This window comes from Macrotis lagotis, chromosome 5, assembly GCF_037893015.1.
Source record: "Macrotis lagotis isolate mMagLag1 chromosome 5, bilby.v1.9.chrom.fasta, whole genome shotgun sequence".
In the NCBI taxonomy this organism is placed as follows: domain Eukaryota; kingdom Metazoa; phylum Chordata; class Mammalia; order Peramelemorphia; family Peramelidae; genus Macrotis; species Macrotis lagotis.
This window is the reverse complement of record NC_133662.1, coordinates 123740557-123768020: the sequence shown is the minus strand read 5'-3', so window position 1 is coordinate 123768020 and position 27464 is coordinate 123740557. Positions and strand designations below refer to the sequence as shown.

At 32.5% G+C, this 27464-nt stretch overlaps 1 protein-coding gene across 3 annotated transcripts in view; it reads left to right on the top strand.

Annotated features, from left to right (window-relative positions):
- The window catches only part of MAN1A1 (mannosidase alpha class 1A member 1), a 197024-nt gene that overhangs the window by 56576 nt on the left and 112984 nt on the right, over positions 1-27464 (top strand). For 2 of the 3 annotated variants that reach the window (XM_074187460.1, XM_074187461.1), the window contains exons 2-3: positions 6892-6988; positions 13164-13279. In XM_074187460.1, coding sequence (XP_074043561.1) covers positions 6892-6988; positions 13164-13279 — 213 coding nt within the window. Of the gene's footprint in view, positions 1-6891; positions 6989-13163; positions 13280-19531; positions 19568-27464 lie in introns of all 3 variants that reach the window. The other variant, XM_074187462.1, reaches the window with a different exon arrangement.

The following is a 27464-nucleotide window of genomic DNA, read 5'->3' as shown; positions in this document are numbered from 1 at the left end:
AAGTGAAGGACAAAGGGGCAGCTAGGTGGCGCAGTGGATAGAGCACTGGCCCTGGAGTCAGGAGTACCTGAGTTCAAATCCAGCCTCAGACACTTAATAATTAACCAGCTGTGTGGCCTTGGGCAAGCCACTTAACCCCCATCACCTTGCAAAAACTAGGAAAAAAAAAGAAAATGAAGGACAAACATATATATATATATATATATATATATATATATATAATCATTGCAAATAATCATCATAGGACACAGATATGACAGTATTGCTCCCCCTCCCATCCCCACTATTCATAAACCACCAATAATTCCCTATTCCTTCTAAGATAAAATATAAACTCTTCAGCTTGACATTTAAGTCCTTCCATAGTTTGCACAGTTTACTTTTCCAGGTTTGTTTCACATCAGGAGACTTCATACATTTTCCCTTCCATCTAAACTCAACTGCCCTATAAACAGCACAAGCCATCTTCTATAGAAAGTGGTTAATAAGTGTTTGTTGCTTTACAGTGAGAGCAGCAAGTATATTTCTAAAGTGGACTAAGTGCCAGACCTGAAATGTGGGCTGATCTTCCTGAGTTTGTCTGGCCTAAGACACAAGTCACTAAACTCTGCCTCAGTTTCCTCACCTGTAAAATGAATTGGAGAAGGAATGGCAAACCACTCCAATATCTTGCCAAGAAAATATCAAATGGGATGATGAACAGTTGAAAGAACTAAAAATAACAAAATTAAAGTAAATCCAAATATTTTTTAAAAGTCTACTATGTATGAGGGACTGTATGAAATACAAAAAGTAGTTTCAGATAAAATCCTCTCTTCCAAGAAACTTATGATATATCTGAGGAAACAATATATAAAACATTCATTTGGGCTTTTTTTTTTAACCACACAAAGAAGGTCATGGTACAGTGGGACCAGTGCTATACTTAGAGTCAAAGAATGTGGGTATCAGTGTGTGACCTTGAGCTGATCATCTGAATCTCTCTCAACTTCAATTTCTTTGTCTATAATTTAGAGGAGAATTTGACTAGGTCCCTTTCAGTTCTGACATTCTATGTTCTCATGATATAACATTTTTTCAGGAAACAATGGAAGAAATATCAGAAGTCCATATGTATCAAATCAACAGAATAAACAATAAATGCTATATGAATTCAGAGAGAGGATAAGTTTCAAGTATCTCTGTGTTATAAAGAGATATTTCTGGTACTTCTTATAATAAAGTTGTGTAGGGGTCTATTACAGGTCCTCAAATTTTGCCCTGTGGCAGAGCATGTTCTAGAAAGTGCCATTGTATTTATAGTAGCTCCTCAAAATACTGAAATGGGGGGAAAAGTGACAGTCTTTGAGTGTTCAGAAGAGAAATCTATGTGTGCATGTGTATGTATATGTGTGCCCAAGTAAAGAATAATGAGTATAGAAATAAGCTTATTAATAATTTAACTTAGACTAGTGTAAAGCAAGTTCAGTCTTAGAGTTATATCTCAGAAAATAGTAAGTTTATTAAAATGTACTTTTTATCAACTTATAAGTGATAAAAATAGACTGGAAAATATAGGGTAGGTGCTAACTCTTCATTTTAATAGTGTCAATGTGAAACTAATTCTGACAATACAGTTTATAGACATTCCATTGTAAGTTATCAAGAATTTAGGCAAATTCCATAATATTCCATAACACCTTGTTATATAAGCCACATGGGGAATTCACATCTTCTCTCAGTAAAGTAATAATGCACCATAATAAGTTAAATAAATTTTCAATTTTCTCTTAGAGCCTGTTTATTCTTTAATAGATGTAAACTCATTATAAAATCAAACTTAACTTGTATATAATAATCAAATATTCAGAAATTAGTTGTGCTTGAAATTAAGTAATAGAATTTATAGAAGTATCTATTCCCTCCTCCAAAACATTTTTAATCTCTTACTTTATTTTAATCTAGTTATAAGACTGCATTTTTTTCTTCCATACAGTATAAACTCCTGATATATTTAAGAAAATTTCTTAGTACTTAAAAAATTTTAAGTAAGTTACCTTTTTAAACTGCTACATTTTTCTCTGAAAATATTTGCATTATTTAAAAGTGGAATTTCTAAGTAATACAGTGATTTTTCAATTAAAGAAAATATCTGAAGAATTAAAAGCAGTTTTAACCAGGGACAACAGAGAGTCACACAATTGGCGTGAGCAGGGTTATAATATAGTTATTCATATCCCCAGGGCTATTGGTACAACATACCTGCAATCTGGAAAACTCCACATATAGGTTTTTGGCCCTCCCTTTGTCCTAGAAAAGAAGTCTGAATTATTATAGTATTTAAAGGTAAAATATGTTGATATTCTGCAATGCTTTTTTTTAGGCATTTATGAGTTTCATAACTTTTTCTGTGTTGCCTATTGGTCTTCAGGCATCCTCTGTGACTTATACAAAACTCTCCCCCTCAGTCCTATTTAATTTCTTACACCAACATGCAATACATTGAAACCACAATGGGGAAAGTTGCAATGGAAAATGATAACTGTATAATCAGTGAGGAATTTTGAAGTGAAACAGGAGTAAAAAAAAGATGTAATTGTGGAAATGTATAATAGGTCAAATAGGAAGGGCAACAGGTGAAATGTGGACAACCCAAGAACTCCCTTGGTGAAATCAAGACTGATGAAGAAATGGAGCAAAGTTTCTGTTATGTTGAGTGGGCCCCTTGTGGGAGAACATGGGCAAAGAATTTATATATTAGGTAGGCATAGAGGTTGTTATCTGCATTGTTAGATGGAATATTTAGATTCCTTAGAGACAGATCCATTGAAGGATTTGAAGTGTTGGCCTAAATCTTTCAAAGCAAAATCTTTCAAAAGTGATTAAGGTTATTAATGATTTGAGTCTTTAAATACCCACCTTCTTTTGTAGGGCAGCCAGGTGACATAGTGGATAGAATGCTAGGCCTGGAGATAAGGAAGTCTCATCTTCCTGAATTCCAGTCTGGCCTCAGATACTTAGTAACTGTGTGAGCCTGGGCAAGTCTTCTAAATCTGCTTGCCCTTAGCTTCCTCATCTGTAAAATGAGCTTGAGATGGAAATGGCAAACCATTTTGTTATCTTTGCCAATAAAATCCCAAATGTGATAATGAAGAGTCAGATGCAATTGAAACAATAATAATTCTTTCTTGAGGAAATATAAATGCAGATGCCAGTGCCTATCTTGTTTTCTGTGGTCACCAATAATTTGGAAAGCCTAAAGACTTCTCATGTTATTATTTCTTAATAGAGTGATATATTTCCTTCAATTCCCCATCACTGATAGTTATCTTGCTTCAGAGCCTAAATTACTGAGCTCACTCTAAAGCAATGACTTTGATGTTCTATTCTACAATAAAATTCCCATTGTACAATTTACTTTTTACAAAATTATTTGTTGTCATTGTAAACCAGAAAATAGTAAAGAGTGAATCATGGGGTTTATCTACTTTTGAGGATTAGTAAGGCAGATAGACCATAAAGGCAAAGGGACAAAGGATTTTAGGGTCAGTATTAGTAGATTAACAAGCATTTTTAAATTACCTATTACAGAATGAACCAGATTTTGCTGTTTTGTACTAAACATTATAGATATGAAGAGAAACGTGAAACAGTACCAGCTCCATGGAACTTAACATTTTTCCAGTTCTCTGAAATGGCTGGGAAGGGACTTAGATAAGGGCAGGGCAGGGTGAGGGGTTGGAGACTAAGTAAGAGCTGAAGGATTGCAGTTGAGATGAGAATATAGAGCAAATGGTTGAATAGATCTAAGAAGTAGGATTGTTAGAAAGCTAGCAATAATAGCTTTATTTGTTTGTTTGTTTGTTTATTTATTTATTTAAAGCACTTACTATATGTTAGTCACTGTGCTAAGTGCTTTATCAACATCTCATTTGACCTTCACAATAACTGCTATTATAATTTACATTTGAGGTAACTGAGGCTAATAGAGATTAAATAACTTATTTGTCAAGGTGGCACAGAACTAACTAATAAGTATCTAAGCTGAAGGTTTTTTGACTCCAGACCCAGTATTCCATCTAGCCCCTCATTAATCAAGCCCCCCCCAAAAAATACAGTATGGCAAAGGGGGAAAAAAGAGTATAGGACTTGGTCCCATAATTTCTTACATGAGTTCCAGTTCTGACTCCACTACTTACTTGCTATATATATATATATATATCCTGGGGTAAGTGACTTCATCCCTTGAAGGTATCATCTGTAAAATAAGGGAGTTAAAGAGATGACTTCCAAAGTTCCTTTCAGTTCTAAAATTATATGAGAGATTAGCCAGAAACTAGTATTTCAGGGTCCTTAGAGATTTATGGTTTGATAGGGCTTTTGTAGATGCCTGATTTGGAAAGTTGAGTAAGTTGAGGTATTGGAAGGTACTTATGGTAGATTTTGGTGTCTTATCTCTTCTCATATTCATTGATTTGTAATAGTAAAAATGTGAGAAAAATCTTCTAACTCTTTTGTTGTTGTTGGACTGCTTTTGAATTTAGAAGGAACAAGATTTACATGGCAATTTATATTCATGAATAGTGAACTAAATGAAGCTCAGACTTCCCGTTGTCCAAATCCATTTACTTGTAATATTCAGGGTCATAATGCAAGTTTAATAATCCCTTAAGTTGGAAATATTACATTCTGGGTGTAAAATTATCTATAATAGACTGATGTTTGAGATTAGAGTAATGGTGTTATCCAGGTTCTGTTTTATATTCACATCCCATTGGAAATAGACATAATTGATAAGTGAGAGTTTGGAGGAGCTGTAAATAAATTCCATAGATTGTTATTTTGTGTGTGTGTGTGTGTGTGTGTGTGTTTATCTCTAGCTCAAAAAAGATTGAAAAGAAGAATGTTGATAGTATGATCCCCCAAAGGACATTTTGTATAGAAGCTTTTACCTGATATTCTTGAAAAGTTAATTTTTTATGACATTTGAATGATTTCTGATAAAATGTAGTAGAAAGCACTGTCAGACTTTTTAAACTTTGACATTTTTCCTTGCTTCAGCTTTCAGAGCTTTAAATAAAATTTGAAGAGTTGGAGATGCATCAAATTCTAACTCTAGCATTATGTAAGCAAAATTGATTCTCCTACCCCACCTTGTACTTTTGCTTCCTTATTTTAAAGATACTTTTCACTCAACTTCCTGAAACAAAAGTAGTTGAGAGGAGTCAGAGTATGGAAATTCAACTTGTCTTCAGAACTTAATCTTTCTATTGCCAAAAGGATAAGTGGGAAGAAAGAAGATGTTCTTGTAGGAGGAGAAGTTTAGACCTAATTGTGCTTTTTCTTCTTTGGCTAATCTAAAAAGAATACCTGCCTCTACATAAAATTCTTTTGACTTTTTTTATTGGACTGCTTTTGAATTTAGCTGTGGCAGATTTGTATGGCAGTTTGTTTTCATGAATAATGAAATGAATGAAGGTCGGACTTTTCTTGGTGTCCAAATCCATTTTGAGGAATATTCCAAGGCCGTAAAAATATGGATTCATCCTAATAGTGAAATCATCCTTAATAGATTAATGTTTGAAATTAAGATAGTTCTGGGGGTTTTCCCTTTCAGAATTCAGTATTCTTTCATTGTCTTTATTCTTATTTAAAGTTTTTTTTCATTGCATATGTCCACGGGAGTTGAACCATTTGCTAAGTTTGTGCAAATTCATATAATACAAAAATTTAACAGAAGAAATTATTTGCCCTAATTGTGACCTAGCTATATTCTCACTTGAATGTTATATGAGAAGGTCAAAACAAAAGTCTTATTATGCTGTTATTTTTCTGAGACTGATTATTGCTACTGGTAGTTATTGGATCTGTTTAGAGGGATAGAAAAAGTAAATTTAATCTTCAAAGGTTTCTTTCTTAGGAGAACAAGATCGTGGAAGATGGGGATGAGTAAGCAAGTTAGAAATGAAGGCAGAGACTAAAAAGGTTGAATAAATTAGGTCTGAGCTTAAACACATAGGTTGGAATTTAGTTATGGAAAGCACTGATTACCATTCAGGAGTTTATTCTTTATTCAGAAAGCAATTGAAAGCCATGGGATTTGGTTGTTGTTTTAAAGGACTAATGTGATCATAGTGGTCTGTTAAGAAGATTACTGGGATAGCAGTGTGAAAGATGGATTGGAGCAAATGATTTTAGACAGAAATATCTAACTGATCTAATATTGTTCTAAATGACAATATTTTAGTGGTCTAAGTAGAAGGAAATGAAGGGTCTGAGCCATGGTGACTGTAGTGGAATAGGGGCAAAAGGAATAAGAGGAGAGATGTTATGGAAGTAGAAATGATAGTATGTTGCACCTGAATTTTAGGGAGAGAAAGAGGAAATAATCAAAGATGTTCAAAATGTTAGGAGATTAGGATTGTGGTAGTACCATGAAATGAAATTGAGAATGTAAGAAGAGGGACAAGTTTAGGGGGAAAGGTGATTAGTTCAGTTTTAAGCATAGTGAATTTAAGGTGTTAATGTGACATTGAGGTGGAAATATAGATTTTTATTTTTAGTAAAAGGCAATGTATTGGCAGACTGGTTGCAGAAAAGGGTGGTCGAGCATTTAGCTTTGGGAAAGAAAGTCAGCTCTTCCTCTGAGACTGCAGGAAAGGATAGATGAGGATAGTTAAAAGATCAGAGGAGTTTAAACTAAAAAGATAAAAGAAAAACCTAGTTTTTATTCATGGTGTTGAGATTCTCTTAGTGAACACTGGAAATTTAAAAGTGTTTCATTATGTGTTTAAGCAGTGGTTCTTTTACTTAATTATTTACTCTTTGGTATACAAAAAAATGACAAATTGCATTTATATCAAAAACTATTAAATATTAATTATAACTCTTTTCATTTCTCTTCTCCCTCAGATGATGAAACATGCTTGGGATAATTATAAACTTTATGCCTGGGGATTAAATGAACTGAAACCTATATCAAAAAAAGGACATTCAAGTAGTTTATTTGGTGAGTAGTATGTACTTTGGTACTTAGTGATAGTAACTCTTCCCCAACTGAATGTGACCTGTAATTCTGCACACCTGTAAGAGTTACTTATAGCAAACATAAGTAAGGATTCAAAATTTGTAATAGATATATTAAATTAGTAAAAACTGTTGACAATGGTGTAAGTAGTTCCTAGTAGCTGTTTCTAATTTGACTCTAAAAAGTAGCTTTATCTTCCATGAAATAATCAATCTAGCCAAATAGATATGTTTACATTGTGTCTCATATTTCTACCTATTATTAGCTTCTAATTTTATAAGGATTACAAAATTACAAAGTTGGACTCATTTATTTATCATACTTTGTGTAGTACTTTTATGTTTTCTAGGTACTTTCATATACTTTATTTAATTTCATCCTCACAAAGCAATTTAAAAAAAAGTATTCCTAGTTTCGTGGATTAAGAAGCTAAAACACAGATTAAAGTGATTCTCTAAAGGGTATCCAGCTAGAGATAGTCATGGGAAAGACTCCTGTGAAGTCTTTCCACTAGTCCAAGCTATTTGGCTTATATGGTTGGATGTAATAACATTCAATGTGATAATGGGTTCAATTCTTAGATGTTCCAGTTGAATTTCTCTGTCTAGCTTCAACAGAAAAGGAATTGAGGATTGTTGTACCAGAGCTCTCCATAATTTTTTGTTCTACCATGAAATACATGTGGTTTCTCACGGTTTTTGCTATGAAAGCATAATAAATCAAACAATATTATACTATAGTTATTTTATGCTAAAATGATCATCTCCTCTCCTTGTTCCCTCTTCCCTTATTTATTCATTTGACACCCCCCCCCAGCTAACTTTTTCCTTTTTTACTTCTTCCTGAGAGGTTTCTGAGGAGAAAACAGGATAAGGTTCTTGGGGAGGTTGGTTTGGGGGTGGGCCAAGTTTTGGTTTCTAAAACTAGGAAACTGAAATTCAAAATCCAGGAGGGTTTCAAAGTTGAGTAATTAGCCTTGGTGTAACAATGACTCTTTGCATAGACCTTGATGGACAAAGGAAAATTTTTTTAGTCAGCAGAAAATCAAATCTTATAGAACTTTAAACAGGTCACATTTCCTTAACATGATTCATTTTCAGAAACAAACTATCCAAATTCTTTTGTTGATCCTACTGCTTTTGTTTTGTTAAGGATTATTTATAAAATAGATCATCAGTTAATGTTTACAAACTTGTTTTGCATGAATCTTTTACAGAGTGTCCTATCATATTGTCACAGTGTTTGACTTTTTAATGAAAAAATGTGTTAATCACAAAGAAGCAAAAAATGTAGATTATGTATTAGGGATGTTCAAATGAAACCTATAGTTCTATTAATTCATTTCATGTTATTATTCAAATCTTTTTATCTCAACTTACCAGTATATAACTGAACAATTCAAATATATTCACTTTATATATGTATATATAAATGATATTTTTATGGGTTTAAATCTGACTTGAGATATTTACAAACTGTGTGACCCTGGCCAAATCACCTTAACCTTGTTTGCTTCAGTTTCCTCATCTGTAAAATAAACTGGAGAAGAAATGGCAAATCACACCAATATCTCTGTCAAGAAAACCCCAAATGGGGGTGGCTACGTGGTGCAGTGGATAGAGCACCAGCCCTGGAGTCAGGAGTACCTGAATTCAAATCTAGCCTCAGATACTGAATAATTACCTAGCTGTGTGGCCTTTGGGCAAGCCACTTAACCCCATTTGCCTTGCAAAAACCTAAATTAAAGAAAAAAGAAAAGAAAACCCCAAATGGGATCACAAAAAAAATCAGACACAAAAGAAAGAACTGAACAACAATTTTTTTTATACCTAATGGTATAAAAGGATCATAAGGGGTCAGGGCTTAAAAACATCTTAATCCAATGAGGATTTTCCAATGAGAAAACTAAAGTGTGGACAGGTTACATGAATTGTCAAGGCTCACATAAGGTAAACTGCAGATCTGAATACTCCATCTAATCTAATGCTCTTTCCATGGTGCTACTATAGGAACCTGAAAGCCAATAACAATAAACTCAAGGGAATGCAAAGTTTAGATAACAGTCCCTTATCTTGGAGGAATGTTCGAATTTAGGAATGAGATAGGATAATGGATTGATTTATAAAGTAGGCTTATAAGCCTAATTCTGTGAAGGATTTTAATTTTCATTATATATTCTATTATATCCAAGATCTATGATTTTGGTGCCACTAAAACCCTGAAGTAATTTTTCTTATATCTTTCCCATATGGGAGTCTATTTTTTTCCTCCTCTTTATTTTTCATGTACATTCACTTTCTTTTCCTTTTCTTTTTGCTTAGCTTCTACCAAAGGTTTTATGGAATTAATAGATAAATACTACTCAATTTCATTAATAGAATGTCATTGATTGAATGACATTGGGAATGTCATTGATCCCTGCCCTAAAATATATTATTGAAATAAATCTCTCAAAGATCATCATAGCAAAAGGGCATTAAACTTTATTCAGTATTATTGAACCCAATTCAGTAATGAAACATTTGATTGTTCCCAATCATGTTAGGGCTTTAATATGCTTAGATTATAATTTGTAATAGATTCAATTTATTTAGAACCCTAGGGACGGCTAGGCGGCATAGTGGATAAATCACCGGCCCTGGAGTCAGGAGGACCTGGGTTCAAATCCAGTCTCAGACATTTAATAATTACCTACCTGTGTGGCCTTGGGCAAGCCACTTAACCCCATTTGCCCTGCAAAAAACTAAAAAAAAAATTAATTAGAACCCTAAATGATATGTCTCTGAGTTTTAACATATCTCTTTCCCAAGTAGGTTTTTATAGAAATTCATCAAAGTGAAATTTTTTTATTTTCTTAGAACCCTAAATGATATGTCTCTGAGCTTTAACATATCTCTTTCCCAAGTAGGTTTTTATAGAAATTCATCAAAGTGAAATTTTTTTATTTTTTTACTTATTGACTAATTTTTAAAAATCTAAAATTTCTAATCATAGCATGGACTTTATAAATAATCCAAAAGATCTTTTTCTTTCTTTCTGCCTTTAAACTTGGCATATTTTTTATTTAGCTTTATATTGATCCTGAGAAATATATTTTTCCCTTATTTAATTTGTATAGACTTGAAGTAGTCTGGTTTTGCTCTGTGAAAGTATATTATAGAATATGCAAGAGATTTTGCTATTTTTAAAAGTAATAAAAATTTACTTTGAGGAAATAAAGTACAACTCACAGCATTTATCATTTTGTCTTCAAATTAAAGTTGGACATATAGATTGGCTATTTATGCTAATATTTTAGCATGACATTATAAAACTCTATCAAGTTTTAATTTTTATAGTCAAGTTATATATTTTATTAATTGAATCTGTAGACCTATTCTTACCTCTGATCAGAGAGTAGCAAAGTGATGTGAACAGAGTTCTTTACCTAATGGAAAAGGGAAAAACAACAATCTCTTCACTATTTTGATTCTTAGGATATGATTTTTGGTATCACTGTAGGCTGTTAAAAATGGTTTTTTTAGAGAGCAGTTAAAGAATTTCAAAATTATGAACATTTTTAGGACTTCTTCCTTCTGAAGGTTTTTCTCTACCAGTCATTTCAGACCACTTTTCATTTATTAAATGACTACTGTGTGCAAAATCTTGTGCTAGGAACCAGAAATCCTCAAATTTAGTTAAGATAGGGCTTCTAATCTCACTCTAATGGGGAGATGGGTTCTTAAGCTTTAGAGTCAGGGTGGGATTTAAGGAATCAGCTGGTCTTTCATTTTACTGATGAAAACTAGGCCTGGATAGGTGCTCTGATTCAGTCACATAGATAACAGAGAATAACATAGTAGGGTTTTAGAACCCAGGACCTCTGACTTCAGATTGACTGTTCTTTCACTTCCCATGACACATTATACAAGATTAAAATGTCTCTCTCTATATAGAGACATATTTACTAGTTGTCTTGACTGAGGTCAATCATTTAATCTCTATGTGTCCATTTCCTTATTTGTAAAATAGACATAATAAGAGCACCTACCTTCCAGGATTGCAGTGAGGATAAAATGACATTGTATTTGTAGAGTGCTTTGCAAACCTTAAAATGTTATGTAAATTTTTTATTATTACTACTATTAATAATAACTACTACTCCCTCAACCACACCATTTACTTAAATTTTCCAAACCCTTCCTCAAATTGAAAAGATCTCACTTACCACAAGATTTCAGAAGAAACCAGATATTTGTACTTGAATTGAAACTAGAAAATCAAAACATTTCTTTGAAAAGCCCTAAACACCTTAAAATTGATATTTCAGTGAAAACTTCCTATTTTGAAGTCATTTTCTTTTTTTTGTAGGTATATCCCCCCAAATGTCCAAATGTCATATTTTAAAATGAAATTAGGTTAACAGAAAAAACTAGGTTTTAAGATGTATTTCCTCAAGGATATTTTACCAGTTGCTTTTTTCTTTTAGATTTAGAATCTAGTGAATTTTTGGTTGTGAATCATTTTTAAATTCTATTATTAGCATTTTTTAATTTCTAATACTAATTTCTTGGTATTTGTGAAGGTTTACCTTTGAATTTCCATTTGGAGTGTAAGATTAATAAATGCAGCTCTTTGTTCTCTAGAATACTGATTATATATACTTTGGACCCTGCATCAGAATTAGAAGAATAAACTTTTATAGTCCCTCTTCCATTTCACTACAGAATGAAAATAGATGTCTTTTTTCTAGACTGCCTTAATTCTTGATAAATAAGAAATTCCTACTTATCAGCATTAGAGGTTCTTTTTTTTCATAAAATGGATACCATTTTATGCCTCCCAGACATGACCTATTACTGGCAAACTATTTACAAATGTTTATTTTCTCTGTTGTGTTCTAATTATTTGTACATGTTTCTCTCTCTCTCTCTCTCTCTCTCTCTCTCTCTCTCTCTCTCTCTCTCTCTCTCTCTCTCTCTCTCCCTCCCTCCCTCCCTCCCTCCCTCCCTCTTTTTAAAGTTTTTCCAAGGCAGTGGGGTTAAGTGCTTTGCCCAAGGTCACACAGTTAGGTAATTATTATGGGTCTGAGACTGGATTTGAACTGAGGTCCTCCTGACTCCAGGACTGGTGCTTTATCCACTGTACCACCTAACTGCCCCATTGTTTATTTCTTTGCTGTGTTTTAATCCATTTGCATAGTTATTTGAGCATTGACCATGTACATTTTCTTATAAAGTTTACTTGGGAATGAATGTGCTGACCTTGTTCATAATGGTTCAAGAGATAGAAATAGGTTAATTTTTTTTCCTCTTTCCCAAATTGGTTCATTTATTCTCTATTGAATAAATCTCATTTTTGCTTTACTAGCTGTGATATCTTAAAGAAAGTATGGTGAATTGTGGAGATGGGGGGGCAGTACTGAATTTGGAAGCAGATTTGCCTTTACTACTTAGTACTTCCGAAACATTGGGTATGTCATTTTAACTCTCTGAGACTCAGTTTCTTCATTTGTGAAATAAAGAAGTTGTTTTAGAACACAACCTGCTTTTGGAGTGAGACACCTGAGTTGTTTAAATCCTCCATGATGCTTACTATCTGTGTGACTTAACGTCCATGGGGCTCAGTTTTCTTCTCTGTAAAATGAAGGAAATTAGACAAGGAGTTTGCTTCAAGTCCCAGATTTGTGATCTTACCGTCCGAAACTTTTCAGTTTAAGGCAAATTATGCTTATAATGCTATTTATAATATACAGACCTGTTTTCATATTATTTCATTGGGTTTTAATTATAATAAGAATTTTGTTTCTAGTACAGACAAATCAGAAAGTAAATTTGTAGAAGTCTATTAATGTTACACAGGAAAATGGCAAGCATGTTTCTAATTCTTAGTCTTACATTATATTTGTTATATGTTTAAATTTTGGAATTTGATCTAGATATTTACTTTTGTTCTATAAGAGAATTTTGGAATAAGATCAGGAAGCATTAGTATTTTTTTAGTTCAAAATTAACCTTTCATCACTTAAAAGGTTTTCATTATATAGTTAATATCATCTGCTGATTGATTTGAATGTATATTGCTGACTAAAGAGACTTTATTTTCAAGGTACAGTCAAATTGTTAGCTATAGCTGTAAAGCACGCTTTATTAAATAAATACTTTTTTCTTAATTTCAGGCAACATCCAAGGAGCAACAATAGTAGATGCCCTAGATACTCTTTTTATAATGGAAATGAAAGATGAATTCAAAGAGGCAAAAGAATGGATTGAAAAAAATTTAGATTTTAATGTGGTAAGTTAAATACAAGTTTTGCATGATTATTTGTTAATTCTACCCTAAAAAAATGAGCTGAGACTTTGCAGAAAAGCACCCATGGTGTTATACTACACCCTAGCAGTAGCAAATCATAGTGCAATTCTTACAATATCATCTTTCTAAATTTGGTTCATTTCCAAATAGGAAAGTTGCTATTCTGGGCCTGTCTTCCCTACGTTCACCAGACATAGGACATTTATATTCATAAATAAACCAAAATTTGTCCTTACATGAAACAAAAGTAACAGCAGTGGATCAAAATTTTTAGCATCCATGAAATAAAATTTAAAAATGAACTAGAAGTATTAAAGTTAGATCATCACTGTAATGAAAAAAACCTTAAAGTAAAATCACAAGAATTTCTTTTATCTGTTATAATTTCCCAAGACTAAGTTGATTTAAGTATAGCTAGACTTGGATTTATTCAAATCCCTTTTCAGTCACTTACCAGCCATGTGACAATGAGCAAATCACAACCACTCAACCTCAATTTCCTCCCCAGTAAAACAAGTAATAATATTGAAGCTTATACAAATGCTAGCTGTTATCATTGTTAATGTTCTCAAAATCAAAAAAAATCTCATAATTTACTCCAATACACATAGCATCTTCCAGCTCAAGGAAACAAAGCAAGAACATATTAAATTAAGACAATGAAGAAGAGGTGGGTTTTTTTTTGAAATTGCTGAATTCTGTAAGTAACTTGAGTGCAGTTATAACTAGCTTTGTTTCTCTTAAAACTAATCTTTCTGCCCAAGGGAAAAATATACTTTTTCCATTATCAGAAATTGTAAAAGGGAATTAAAATTGAGATTTTTTTTCAAATCTAAAGAGGAGTGAAAGGAGAGCATTCTGTTTTTATTTTTTTTCAAGGTAATGTGGTTAAGTGACTTATTCAAGGTCAACACCACTAGGTAATTATTAAGTGTCTGAGGACAGATTTGAATTTAGGTACCCCTGACTCCAGGACCAGTGCTCTGTCCACTGCCCCACCTAGCTGCCCCAAGAAGAGCATTCTTATGAAGAACTTTGGTTCCTTAATTTTTTTATTAATTTTTTTTTTAGTTTTTTTGCAAGGCAATGGGGTTAAGTGGCTTGCCCAAGGCCACACAGGTAATTATTAAGTGTCTGAGGCCAGATTTGAACTCAGGTACTCCTGACTCCAGGGCCAGTGCTCTATCCACTGCACCACCTAGCCTCCCCAGTTCCTTAATTTATAGAGAAAACCTGCTGTCCCAAGAGGAGGCAAAGTGGTCTGGTATCCTGACAAGTGTTTTAGACCTTGTGAACACAGCTAACACCCTTATCAGATTACAATGGAAGGCAGTCACCACCTCTCTACTTACTGGTATAGCTAGCTCTTCATATATATTTGGGAAATGGTGAACTGACAAAAGCATATTTGGTCTATAATCAAATTGTGAAGTTTGCTTTTGAATAACTTTTCAGTTTTTCTGCTCTGGCATGTAAACTTTCCAAATTAGTTAATCCTGGATTTCCTCCTTAATTTAGAAAGCTATATAAGCATTAAATAGCATTTTTCTAGGTTTTTAAAATTACAACTAAAATTCTATTTGTTGTTAAAACTCTAAAATATTTTTATAGTATGATTTCCATCTCTTCTTCCAAAAAATATAGACTTTGTTAAAAATGAATTTTTATTCAAAAAATAGAATTTATAAAAACTTTAAGTAAAAAATGTGTTTCATATTTTATGAAAATTTATTTCAAAAACACTTTTCTGCTTGATTTACAGTGTTAAAAATTAAATTAGAAAGAATACAATTGAGTTTGACTTTTTTTATTGTAAACTGTATTTTTACTGTATTTTAATGAGGAACTGTTGGCAAATTTAGTATCATAAATAATGGAAATACATATAATAAATATAGCCTTTATTGGTTTATACTGCCAATAACTAAAATCATTGATTAGTTTTATAAGACAATAACCAGACCTTTTTTTATTATCATTAATACTAGGCTCAAATAACTCCAAAAGTTGCTTAAAATCTTAGGAATGATTTGTACTTGGAGTAGGAAAGATGATTTCACAGTAAGTTCTCCTGGTTAACTCCTGGTTCCCTACATGGAAAAGCAGAAAGAACATAAAGTGCATTCCAACTTGAATGCAAACTTTATTCTGAGGGCTTAGGTACAAAATTTTTTGCACTAATTAAAATTGAGAATCAAATATCTTCCTATTAATTCCAAGAGAGGTTTCCAAGTTATCACTCAAGTTCAAAGGAGGGGGAATTATAAGAACTGAGAAATTAGCAGTTGGAAAAGAGAAGTCTTGTTCTCCCACAATAACCCAACTGTACTTACATTATCAATAGTTCATATGACTTCAAGAGGTATTTAAATTCCTAAAAATGATTTGTACCTGATCGTATGAGGGATCGTTTTACAGCACCTTTCATCCAAATTGGAGGACAGATTCAAGGTCTGTGCTGTAATGAATTCTGCACTAGAGAATGGTCAATTGAGGCTAAGTATAGTGGTTAATGTTAATTATGATTAACTAGCTTCCCTTTCATGTCTGTGATCCTATTCCCAATCTGTCTCCATGTTAATAGTTTTTCAAGGTTTATGCCCTCAATAACTGTGAGTTCTTCTTTCAGCTTTCTCTCTCCATGCCTTTCATAGAAAAACAAATCAGCAGTTATTTTTTGAGTTCTTGCTTCATGCAAGATTCTATATACTATGAAGAATGAAGAATTAAAATTAATATGACACAGTCCTTGTCCTCAGGAGTGTTATAATGTAGATCTAAAGTTCTTAACCTTGGGCCCATAGACTTTTTGTTTTCAACAGCTTGATATTTCAATATAATTGGGTATGTGGCATTTAAGAAGTTTGAGAAGCATAATTTCTGAGTAATTCAATCATTTTATTAATAAAGTCAGCATGTTTCTTTTAAAAGGATGGTCATTTGATCATCCCTCTTAGACCAAAGAGGTCTAAATAGGGTTACTAATATATTCCTCTCTATCTGATAAGTTGCTGTGATCATTATATCAGCAGGTTCACAGTTTATATGCCCTTGGAAGAGTAGGTGTTCCTGAGGATGGCTGTCAACTTTGATTAATTAACTGAGAGAATGAATATTACAGTGGTCTATTTTACAATGAGTCTTAGAATATAGGACTTGGGTCACCCAAATCTTGGTCACAGACATATTAATTTCCATATCACCATTTGACAAAAGGGAGAATCATTATTTTCCCAGATCAATCTGAGAAAACACCATCAGTAATCCTCTCATTAGCCCCAAATTAGAATTTCTTTTACTGTCTGATTAGATATTAGTCTAGGTAAATCTTTAAGAAAGATTGCAAACATTGGTTGATTTTTAGATGAGGAAGTAAAAAAGGAGAAAAAAATTAGTCCTGATTCAATAATTAAATACAAGATAGAAATAATGATTCCTTTCAGTTACCTTTGAAATATAAGGAGCTAGGTAGCATAAGGCTATTAGGTAGCATGGTAGATAGAGCTCTAGGCTTGGATTCAGGAAGACCTGAGTTCATATCCTGCCTTTTTACTAATTGTGTGACCCTGAGCAAATCACTCAATCTCAACCTCAGTTTCTTCATTTATATAATGGGGATAATATCAGCACTAATCTGATCAGAATATGTAATATGTAAAAACTGTATAAACCTTGAATTACTATGCAAATGACTGGTGAATATGCTTGGATATTACCAGATTGCCCAAGGGAATCTATGACACAAAAATGGTCTAGGGGCAATTAGGTGTTACAGTGGATAGGGAACTGGCTCTAAGAGTCAGGAGGGCCCAAATTCAATCTAGCCTCAGCACTTATTAATTATTTGTGTGACCTTAATACCATTGCCTAGGGAAAAAAAAAACAAAAAGAAAGAAAAAGAATCTCTGATCAAGATAAAAATATGACCTAACATGAGAAGTTAAGGTTAAAACACAAACACAAAAAATCAAGATAACAGTAGAAAAGATATCACAAAATAGTATGTGGTTAATTGCTATATCCATTATATGAAGAAAGGAGAGGTTACTTCAGATTGAGATAATCAGGAAGAAAAATGAGATTTGACTTGGGTCTTGAAGGATGAACAGGATTTATTTAAATATAGCAGCTTTCCATATATGACATTTTAGCAGAGCAAAGACTACAATTACAAATCATATATTATATATCTCATTTATCCTTCACCACAACCTTAGCAGGTAGATAGGAGTATATTACTAACCCCATTTTATAAATTAAGAAACTGAGGAACAAGTTAAATAATTTGCCAAAGGCAACATAGTACTACTAAGAATGAGAACTGGGGCTAAAACCTATTTCCTAATTTTATACCCTACAATCTTACCTCTATTGCCTTGTTGTCTCTAAGCACTTACCAATTCATTTATTCAACAAATGCTTATTTGTTTTTGAAGCATAGACAAGATGCTAGGAAAGTTAAAAAAAAATAGATAAGTATATAGTCCCTATTCTTAAATCTGGAAGGTACTCTGAGATCATCACGTTCAACCTCTTCATTTAGAAACCCAGAGAAGTCAAATGATTTAGCCCTGATCACAAATTTATTATCTCATCTTAAATTTGAACTTGGGTCTTTTCTTAGTCCTTACTCATTCTACTGAATCAAGCATGAAGGGAGGGAAATAAAGAAATGTTCAGGGATCGGTTGGGTTAAAATATTTATGGTAAAATAAAGCCAGAAATGTAGAGTGTTGTCAGATTGTGGATGACCTTGAAAGCAAAGAAGTCTACCCATAACTTGTTAGGCAATTGAAGTCACTGAAGTTTTTTTTCCTCCAAGAAGAGAGTTGCATAAGTAAATAGATGCTTAAGGAAGATAAATATATCAGTATGAAACCTGGATTGGAGGGATGAGATTGTAGGTAGAAAGACTTATTTGGAGATTACTGCAACAGTCCCAGAAGATGATAATAAGGGTCTGTACTGGGATTTTATAAAAGTGGAATAAAAACGAGGTAATGAACTTGAGAAATGATGTAAGAACAAAATCAATAAAAATTGGTGAAAGTTTAATTATGAAAAGTAGGTAACGGAAAACAGTCAAGGGTAATTACCAAATTTTCATGCACGGGAGACAAGCATTTAAGGCTAGATAAATATTTGGGAGTTATTTGCATAGAGGTGATAGTTGAAGTCATGGAAATGAATGTGATCTCTAAGGGAGAGTGTATACAGAAAAAAAAGAAAAGATGAACAAGGATGAACTTTGATGATTGTCAAGGTCACACAACTAATCAGTTTCTGATGCAGGATTCAAATTCATAGTCTCCTGACTTCAAGGTGCATTTAAAAAAAATCTATTTTAAAAGTATTCTTTTGGTAGTTTGATTGGTATGGCATTTAATAAGTAAATTGATTTATATAGTATTGTCATTTTTATTATGTTATTATGTTATTTAAGCCTATCTTTATTTTTGAAAAGAGTGCTTTGTAGTCATAGAATTCCTGGGAGTGCCCTACCAATTGTATTCATTCTGTAGTTGATAAATGCAATTTCTCTTTTCTAGCTTTTCTTGTTGGGTTATGTTGGCATTATACTAAAAGGATGAAGATTTCTGTGGATTCATTTTACATACTGCTACTTTGCTAAAGCTATTCATTATAATTAATTTCTTAGGTGAATCTATAAGGTTCTCTAAGAATAACATGATCATCTGCAAGAAATGATCACTTTCTTTTCTCTTTCAATATGCTAATTCCACCAATCTTTTTCTTGTCTTATTTGTGTTGTAAGCTTTTCTAAAATTCTATCAAATGGTAATGGTGATAATGAAAATTCTTACTTTATTCCGTCTATTGCAAAACATATATATATATATATAATATATATTATATATTTGTGCATATATATATTTATATATATATGCTTTCTCCATTGCATGTAATGCTTAATCTTAGTTTTAGATATACTATTATCACATTTTTAAAAGGTTCATTTTATTTGTATGTATTCAATGTTTTTATCAGTATTGGATGTTGTATTGTGACAAGGGTTTTTTCATCTATTGATATAATCTTGTTTTTCTTGTTTTTTGCTATTAATTTGACCCACTGTGTCTGTAATTTTCTTATTATGAAACCTATCATGTAATCTCAGTATAAACCCAAATTTTATTCAATATTTCTACCTTGGTATTCATTAGGGATATTGGTATATAGTTTTCTTTCTCTCTTTGTCTCTCCCTGGTTTAGGTATCAAGACCATATTTGTATCATAAAAGGAGATTGGTAGGATCCTTTCTTTTTCTATTTTTGCAAATAGTTCATATAATATTAGAATTAATTGTTCTTTGAATGTTACTTAGAATTCATTTGTAAATATATCAGGTCCTTTTAAAAATTTGGAATTCATTCATAAATTTTCAATTATTTTTTCTGATATTGAGTTATTTAAATTCTCTTTTTGTATCATTCTGGACATTTTATATTTTTATAAACACTAACCCATTTCATTTGCTATTTTATTGGCAAATAGATTTCAGTAATTTTTATTTGTTATGAATGCTGATTTTTATTTTTGATACTGATGATTTGGTTTTCTCTTTTTTTATTGGATTCATAACTTTAAACAAATTTTGATGGTTTGAGTTTTTTTAGAAAACTAACCCCTAGTTTCATTTCTTAAATCAATGGTTTTTGTTTCATTTTTATTAATACTTTTTTTGATATTTCAAATTTTTTCTTTCAGTTAGAGATTTTGATTTGTTGCTTTTGTACTTTGTTTTAGTTTCATGCTCAATCATTTATCTCTTCTTTCTCTCTGTTGTGAATATTGGTGTTTAGAGATTAATTTTCCTGTCAGGACTACTTTGGCTGCATTCCAAAAGTTTTGGTATGTTGTCTCAATGTTGTTATTTTATTTGAAATTATATATTGTTTCTATGACTTGTTCTTTGATTTAATTTAGGATTTAATTAACTCATGTCAAAATAATTTAAACTCCTTTTCCAAGAACCCTGTATAGATTATATTTTTATTGTGTTTAATATTTCTGATTTTCTACATTTGCATATCAAGTTGATTTGCCTTAGCATGTGATCAATTTTTCGTAAAGATTCTATGCTTAGTTGCATATATATTTATATTCCTTTTTAATTTTCATTCATTAATAACTGGAAAGTTATCATATTTAACTTTTTCTAAAGTTCCATTCAGTCCTTAATTATTCATTGAGGTCCCTAACAATGATCAAGTTGCTATCTATTTCAACCTTTAATTTAATTAACTTTTCACTTATGGATTTAGATGTTATGTCATTTTGAAATTATATATTAAGTACTGATATCATTTCATTGGCAGCATGAACCTTTAAATATTACTTTTATTGTTGCCTAGTCTGATAGTATGATTTATCTTAGTTCCCCTGATATAAAAAATTAATTTCCTATTCCTCAATTTAACTCTGTTAACTCTCAAGTATGGTTTTAATAAGTAGCTCATTGTTAGGCTGTGCTTTCTAATTCATTCTGTTATCTTCTCCTGTTTTCTGGGTGAGTTCAACCTATTGACATTTATAGTTGTGATTTTTAATTGTTTTTTCCTACATCATGTCTCCTCCTCCCTTTACAGTAGAGAAGGTGGTAAAAGAAAAGAATTGTGATCAACAGTGCTAATCTTTCATGAAAGCTACATGCTTCTATTTTTATCTTTTTTTCTCTCACCTCAATTTTATCAATGATTCTTATGCTTTTTTTGTTTGCTTTAATACCATCCTTTTGATTTACTCTCCTAAAGGTGAAGTTTATTTTGCTTGTCATTATTCTTTTCCTGTCTATTTTTCTGTTTAGTTGAATATTTTTTAAGCCAAGCCTTATGCATATGTGTGTAAGGGCAGGTGGTGGTGGATGGTTTTCTAGTTTAGATATGACTGATGTACATGTGATTCCCAGATATCTCCTATTTCATCTGTTTTTGCATAATCTCATATAGTCCAACTATGGATAGACTATGAATAGTAATCCCCCTTTTTCCTCATTTCTCCTCTGTATTTTTCTTTCTTTCCCCCCCACTCTTTTATCCCCTTATCTTCCTTTTTTCCCTCTTTTCCCAATTGGTGAAATGCACTTACTTTTGTGTTTCTCATATCTCCTGTATTTTCATTTCAAAGGTTCTACTCGGTTAGCTATTTTTATTCTTTCTAGTTGCTTGCCATATTTTTTATTTGACCTAAAAGTTCTGTATTTTGGTTTTGACATTTCTAGGAATTTTCATTTTAGTGTTTCTTTCAATGAATTCTTTCTATATCCACATTGATCTCTGGTTCTAATTAATATAGTCAGTTTTCAACCATGATATTTTGAAATAAGGCATGGAGGAAAGGGGAGTGGCAGAGTGGTATGATCATGGTTATGTAATGATTATTAAAATGTCTTTGCTAAAACCTTTTTTCCCAGGATATTCTAAATTTTATTCTCTTTTTCAATTTTTTCATTTTGTTCACATATTTCTTAATGTTTCATGAAATTATTTATTTCTTTTTAGTCTTTTTTTAGTTTTTAGGAAGTCTGATACTTTTATAAGGATTTTTGCCTTTTGTTCTGAGCTATTTTATTTTATTAATTTTGCTCTATTAATATTTACTCATTTCTCATCTCTTGCTTGTACTCTTGTAATTCTTTAGCTGAACATTTTTTCTTCCTTCTAAGGCTCTTATGGTTGTTATAGATTGCTCTCTTCTATTCTTTTTTTTTTCCTTCTTGGACAATTGTAGACTAATATTTCTTCCATTATCTTGGTTATCTTTTATTTACTCATATCTCCAGACTCATTTTCTCAATTGGAATTTTGTTCAAGAACTAGGCTATACCCCTCTCCTACAGCCTTGGATGAGATTATCAGGTCTTGTTTTTCCTGACCTTTCTTGAATTCATACAACTGACTTTCACTTCCCTTATTCAGAACACAGACAAGTTCATCATCCTCATTATCATTTACAATTGATTCTACCTGTTTAACATACTGCTGTGGTCTTCTGTCTTCCTTAGAGTTTCCTTGATCAAAATGTTGAACCGTCTTTTGTTTTCTCCTATGGTTTCCCCAGTCTTGCTTCTGTGGCTTCCATGGAATGTGAGCATTTCCAACCTCTCAAAGACTTCCCAGGCAGTATTTAAGTAGTCTTCTGTTCTCTCTCTCTGTCTTCTTCCATAAGAGCACTGATTGTCTTTGCCTCTTGTGACTTCCTTGATTAAAATGTTGGACCAGAAGAATGTCTTTTGTCCTTACATTCCTCAGAGCAACACCATGATATTCACCATGGGTGCATTTCTGGTTTCCCATTCCTATTTTATTGTCTACAACTTCTGGCTATCTTTTTTTGTGTACTCCTGAGTTGGTTGAAGGTACATACTGGTATTTATTTTTAAATTTTTTGATCATTGATCAATATGATCTTTATCATTGCTGATATGATAGAGTAGGGAAATGGGTCCCTATATAACCTTTAACACAGCAGTCTTAACCAAAAATTCATAATTGACCTAATGTTATTTAACATTTTTATTCCTATCTTAAATAAAGGCCTAGGTAGCATGCATATTCACTTGCCAAAGGCTCACAGCTGGGAAAGATAGTTTACGTACTGAATGATAGAGGTAGAATTCAAAAGTTCTTGACAGCATTAATCAAAATCTAGATGTGGCTAAGCCCTGGAATTTTGTTTTCATATATCTAGAATACCCTTGAGGAGAACATGCTCTTTATCAGGGGCAGAATACACTTTGTCTGAAAAATCACATTTTTAAAGAATTACCCACTGCACAAAGGAGTTAAGAGAATTGTTCAAATTCTTTTAGCCAGTATTGGCAGGAGTTGAATCCAGGTTTTCTTCTTCCAAGGATAGTTTTCTATCTCCTATACCATACTTCAGTGCATGCTGAATCTATTTAAAAGAAAATTCAGTAAGAATTTAGAATTGTGTTAAAAAAAATTCCATAAGGATACATGTAGTATAGTTAGATAGCAGTCTCTCTGAGAGATCTTGGCATTTTATAATTTCAGTGGATCAGCAGAGTGACATGGCAACCAAAGAATTGAATGAAATTTTGAGACTGTGCTTTGTCCTAGTCAGACCACACATCCTGGAGTATTATATTCATTTCTGTAGTTTAAGAATAACAATTTAAGAATGAATGATAAGATTAGAATTATCCAGAGGAAGATAATTAGGATGGTTTGGGCCTTTTACATGGTATCTGATGCCCAGTGGAAAGGACTAGCTGTTGTTCAGCTTTCACAAGAGAAGATTGGGGGCAACATGATACTTGTCTTCAAGAATTTGAAAGATTGTCTTGTTGAGACTTGTTCTCTTTGGCCTTTGACAGCAGAACCAGGAGCAATAGGATATAATTGTTCAAAGAGAACAATTTATAGCTAGGATTTATATAACATTTTAAGGTTTGCAGTGCTTTTTACAAAACATTATCATGACTGATCCTGATAGGTTGATACTATAGATGATGAAATCAAATCACAAAGAGGTTAAGCAACTTGACCAGAATCATGCAGCAGGATATGAACTCGGGTCTTCCTTGCTCTAAGTCTCCCACTTTCCAATGCCAGTCAGTGCCAGAACCTAGATTTAAACCAAATCTCCCTGACCTCAAGCCCAACATTCTGTATTACCATTAAGCCTAACAGTTCGAACTCTTTAACATAGAATGTCTGTCTTGGGAGATATTCTCCTTTATTGGATGTTCTCAAGTAAATATCAAAGGAATTAACAGGCATAGTACAATTATTGTTCAGTTATTTCAGGCATGACAGACTTGTCATGACCCTATTTATGTTTTTTTGGCAAAGATACTGGAGTTATTTCCCATTCCCATTTCCCATTTCATTTTACAGATGAGAAATTGAAGCAAACAGGGCTGAGTGATTTGTGCAGGGCCACACAACTAGTACTTGTCTAGTACTAGTACCATGTAACCTGGTACAATGGAGATTCCTCTTTTGGATATTAATTGGGCTAAGTGACTATTGATACCTTTCCCGGTTCTAGAATTCAATGATTCTTTGCAGTGACCAACAGATGATGCAGAGAGATCAAGTAGGTTGAGAACTTCAAAAATAATGTTGCATTTGATAATTTGGAGATTATAGATGATTTCTGAGAGATAAGTTTCTATATCATGATGAGGAACGAACACAAAATGCAATATATTGAGGAGAATGTGAAACTGAATAAGCAGAAGTAATGAATGTGGATAACTTTATTGAAACATTTAGTATAAAAAGGAAATAAAAAGATAGTAGAGGGAAATAGTGTAAACATTTCTGACTGTAGGGAGCAATAATATGCAAAATGAACAGTGTAAGGAACATTGTAATAGTGTCCCTGAAGACAGCCCCATAAGTTTGGAAAAGTAAGTTGAAACCAGATTGTCTACCAGGCTATGTTTAGATCTTAATGTGTAAGCAGTAGAAAACTGTTCAAAGTTTTTGAACATTTGAGCAATCAAAAGAGTTAAGATCTAAAGCATTTTTGCAACTTTAAGATCTTTGTAAATTCTAATAGTGATGATGATAATGATAGTGATGATAATGCTATTTTAGAAAATGTATTTCTAGGAGCATAGGTCTTAAGAGTTGGAAGAAGTCTTTAAACATCTCATTCCACTTCCCTCCCCATTATACAAATAAAGACCTGAAGTTCAGAGAGACAAATGATTTGCCTGAGATACACAAGTCACAAATAACGAAGTACAGAGTTGAAACCTAGTCCTAAAATTGAAGCCTGAGTTATTTCCACTGACCTATGCTATTTCTTTGCATTTATTGTTAATTATTTATTATTTGGTATTGTTTGGTAATTTATTTTTTTTCCTACTATATACTATTTTACTCCTAAAATCCATTGTTAGATAGAAAGAAATAGTAGTAAGTGATTAATAAATGCTAGTTGACTAATTGTTTGATTAGGATGACAACCATATCCTGACATCCAATTCAGTAGCCATTTCAGTATTTATTATGCCAACCCAAACTATCCTCTACTAGGCAGCATAGAGTAAGTACTCACTGAAAGGGAGAAGGAATAAAGGATAAAACTAAACATGTGACTCATCTTATTCCATGTAAGTTGTTCTTTGTCACAATAGTTTGGCACAACTCTTTTTAATTTAGGTAGAGGGGAGACTCAAAATATTTGTTCTGAAATACTTTATTCTTGCACTCAACTGATTAGAGATTAATTCATCTTTATAGACCTCTGTTTGGGGATATAATATTCCTCCATTGATTAGTCTGAAAACATTTTTTAATGATTCACAAAACCTTTTCTACCAAATTGTTTCTTAAAACCAATACATTTACATAAACATTCTTCCTTTGTTATGTGCATCCTAGCTCAACCCTTTACTTAATCTCCATTCCTTTCTCTTTTTCTTCAAATTCCTATCCATGAATCTAGTCAAATTTAAACTCTCTACAATATACTTTAGGCTGAAAGGTGCTATCCTAACTCTCCCATTCATTAAGGTAGGACATTTTAACATAGCATATTACACTGAATACTTGAAGGATATATGATTTTTATCAGTACAGACATGGATACTTCTCTACCACATCTTATCTAAGGAATTAATTGAGGCATAAAGGTTAAGTGTTTTTTTATCAACATCACAAGCCAATATATGCCAAAGCCTAGATTTAAACCAAATCTCCCTGGCCCTGATCAGACCCAGCATTCTGTATTACTACTATGCCTATCTCTTAACTATATATCAATAGCAAGAAAAACATCCTACAGTTACTTGGATAAGTCTTACCAATATAATTTTTGTCGCATTCTTCCTTCTTCCCTTTTACCTCCTTCCCCCCAAATACATAATACTAATGTTCCTTGTAGATGTAAATGATAATATTAACGATAATAGAATTTATATATAATATTTTCAAAGCACTTTGTAAATATCAACTCTTAGATATTTACAGTCAGTCTGGGAGGAAAGTGCTATTAGTATTACCCCCACATTATAGGTAAGGAAACTAAGGCTGATGAAAGTTAAACTTCTTACCCAGGATCACAAAGCTAAGCGATATTGGAGGCAGGATTTGAATTGGAGTCTTCTTGACTCCAACTTTCATGCTCTATCCACTGTTGCCACCCATAGCTTTAATGGTATCAACATTTATTTATAGTATAAAGACTATATTGAATGACTAAATTTTGTGCATAATGGAGTCTAATAAATGTTTAATTAAATTTTAATTTAACTAGAATACTGACCAATTATCCAAAACCTTTTACATTGTTGGGGGGAAATTTTTAAGTAGCAGGGGGTTTTTTTAGGTTTTTTTTTTCAAGGCAATGGGGTTAAGTGGCTTGCCCAAGGCCACACAGCTAGGTGATTAAGTGTCTGAGGTTGCATTTGAACTCAGGTCCTCCTGACTCCAGGGCTAGTACTGTATCCACTGTGCCACCTAGCTGCCCCTAGGTAGCAGTTTTAAGGACTGAATCGACATATAATTTAGAGAGGAGTACCTTTATAACTGTTTAAAATAAATATTTTATTAGAGTCCCAGAACAATATAGAACTTTTCATTGAGATCCAGGGTTACTTTAAAAAGTGACTTTGCAATCTTCATATAAAGAAAAATGAATAAAAAACACCCATTGTCTGGATTATGACATGAAAATGAAGGGTCGGTCTATTGAGTGTGTGTGTGTGTGTGTGTGTGTGTGTGTGTGTGTGTTTATCTGAAACAGACATTGCAGGTGAACAAATGACCTGGTAGCAGACTTTTAATAGCAAGGAAAAAGCAAGCTAGCTTGCATTTGGGAAACTGTCCAGTGTTTTTAATAATTACAAGCTCTTCTCCATCACAAAAATCCTTTCCATTAAGGTGATCTTATATTTTTACAAATCTGAAAGCAATCAGTCAATCAAAAGGCATTTAATATATCCTAGGCAAAGTGGTTCCACCTCCTTCAGGTCTCTCTTCCATTCCATTAAACTTTTAAAGTTATTTCCCTAAAGCACAAATCCAAACCATGTCACTTCTGTATTCAGAAATATACTCTTCACCTACAGGATCAAATACATAGTCCTTTACTTGGTATTCAAAGTCTTTCATAACATGAATCCTTCCTACCTTTCCATTCTCCTTATAACTTACTTTTCCATCA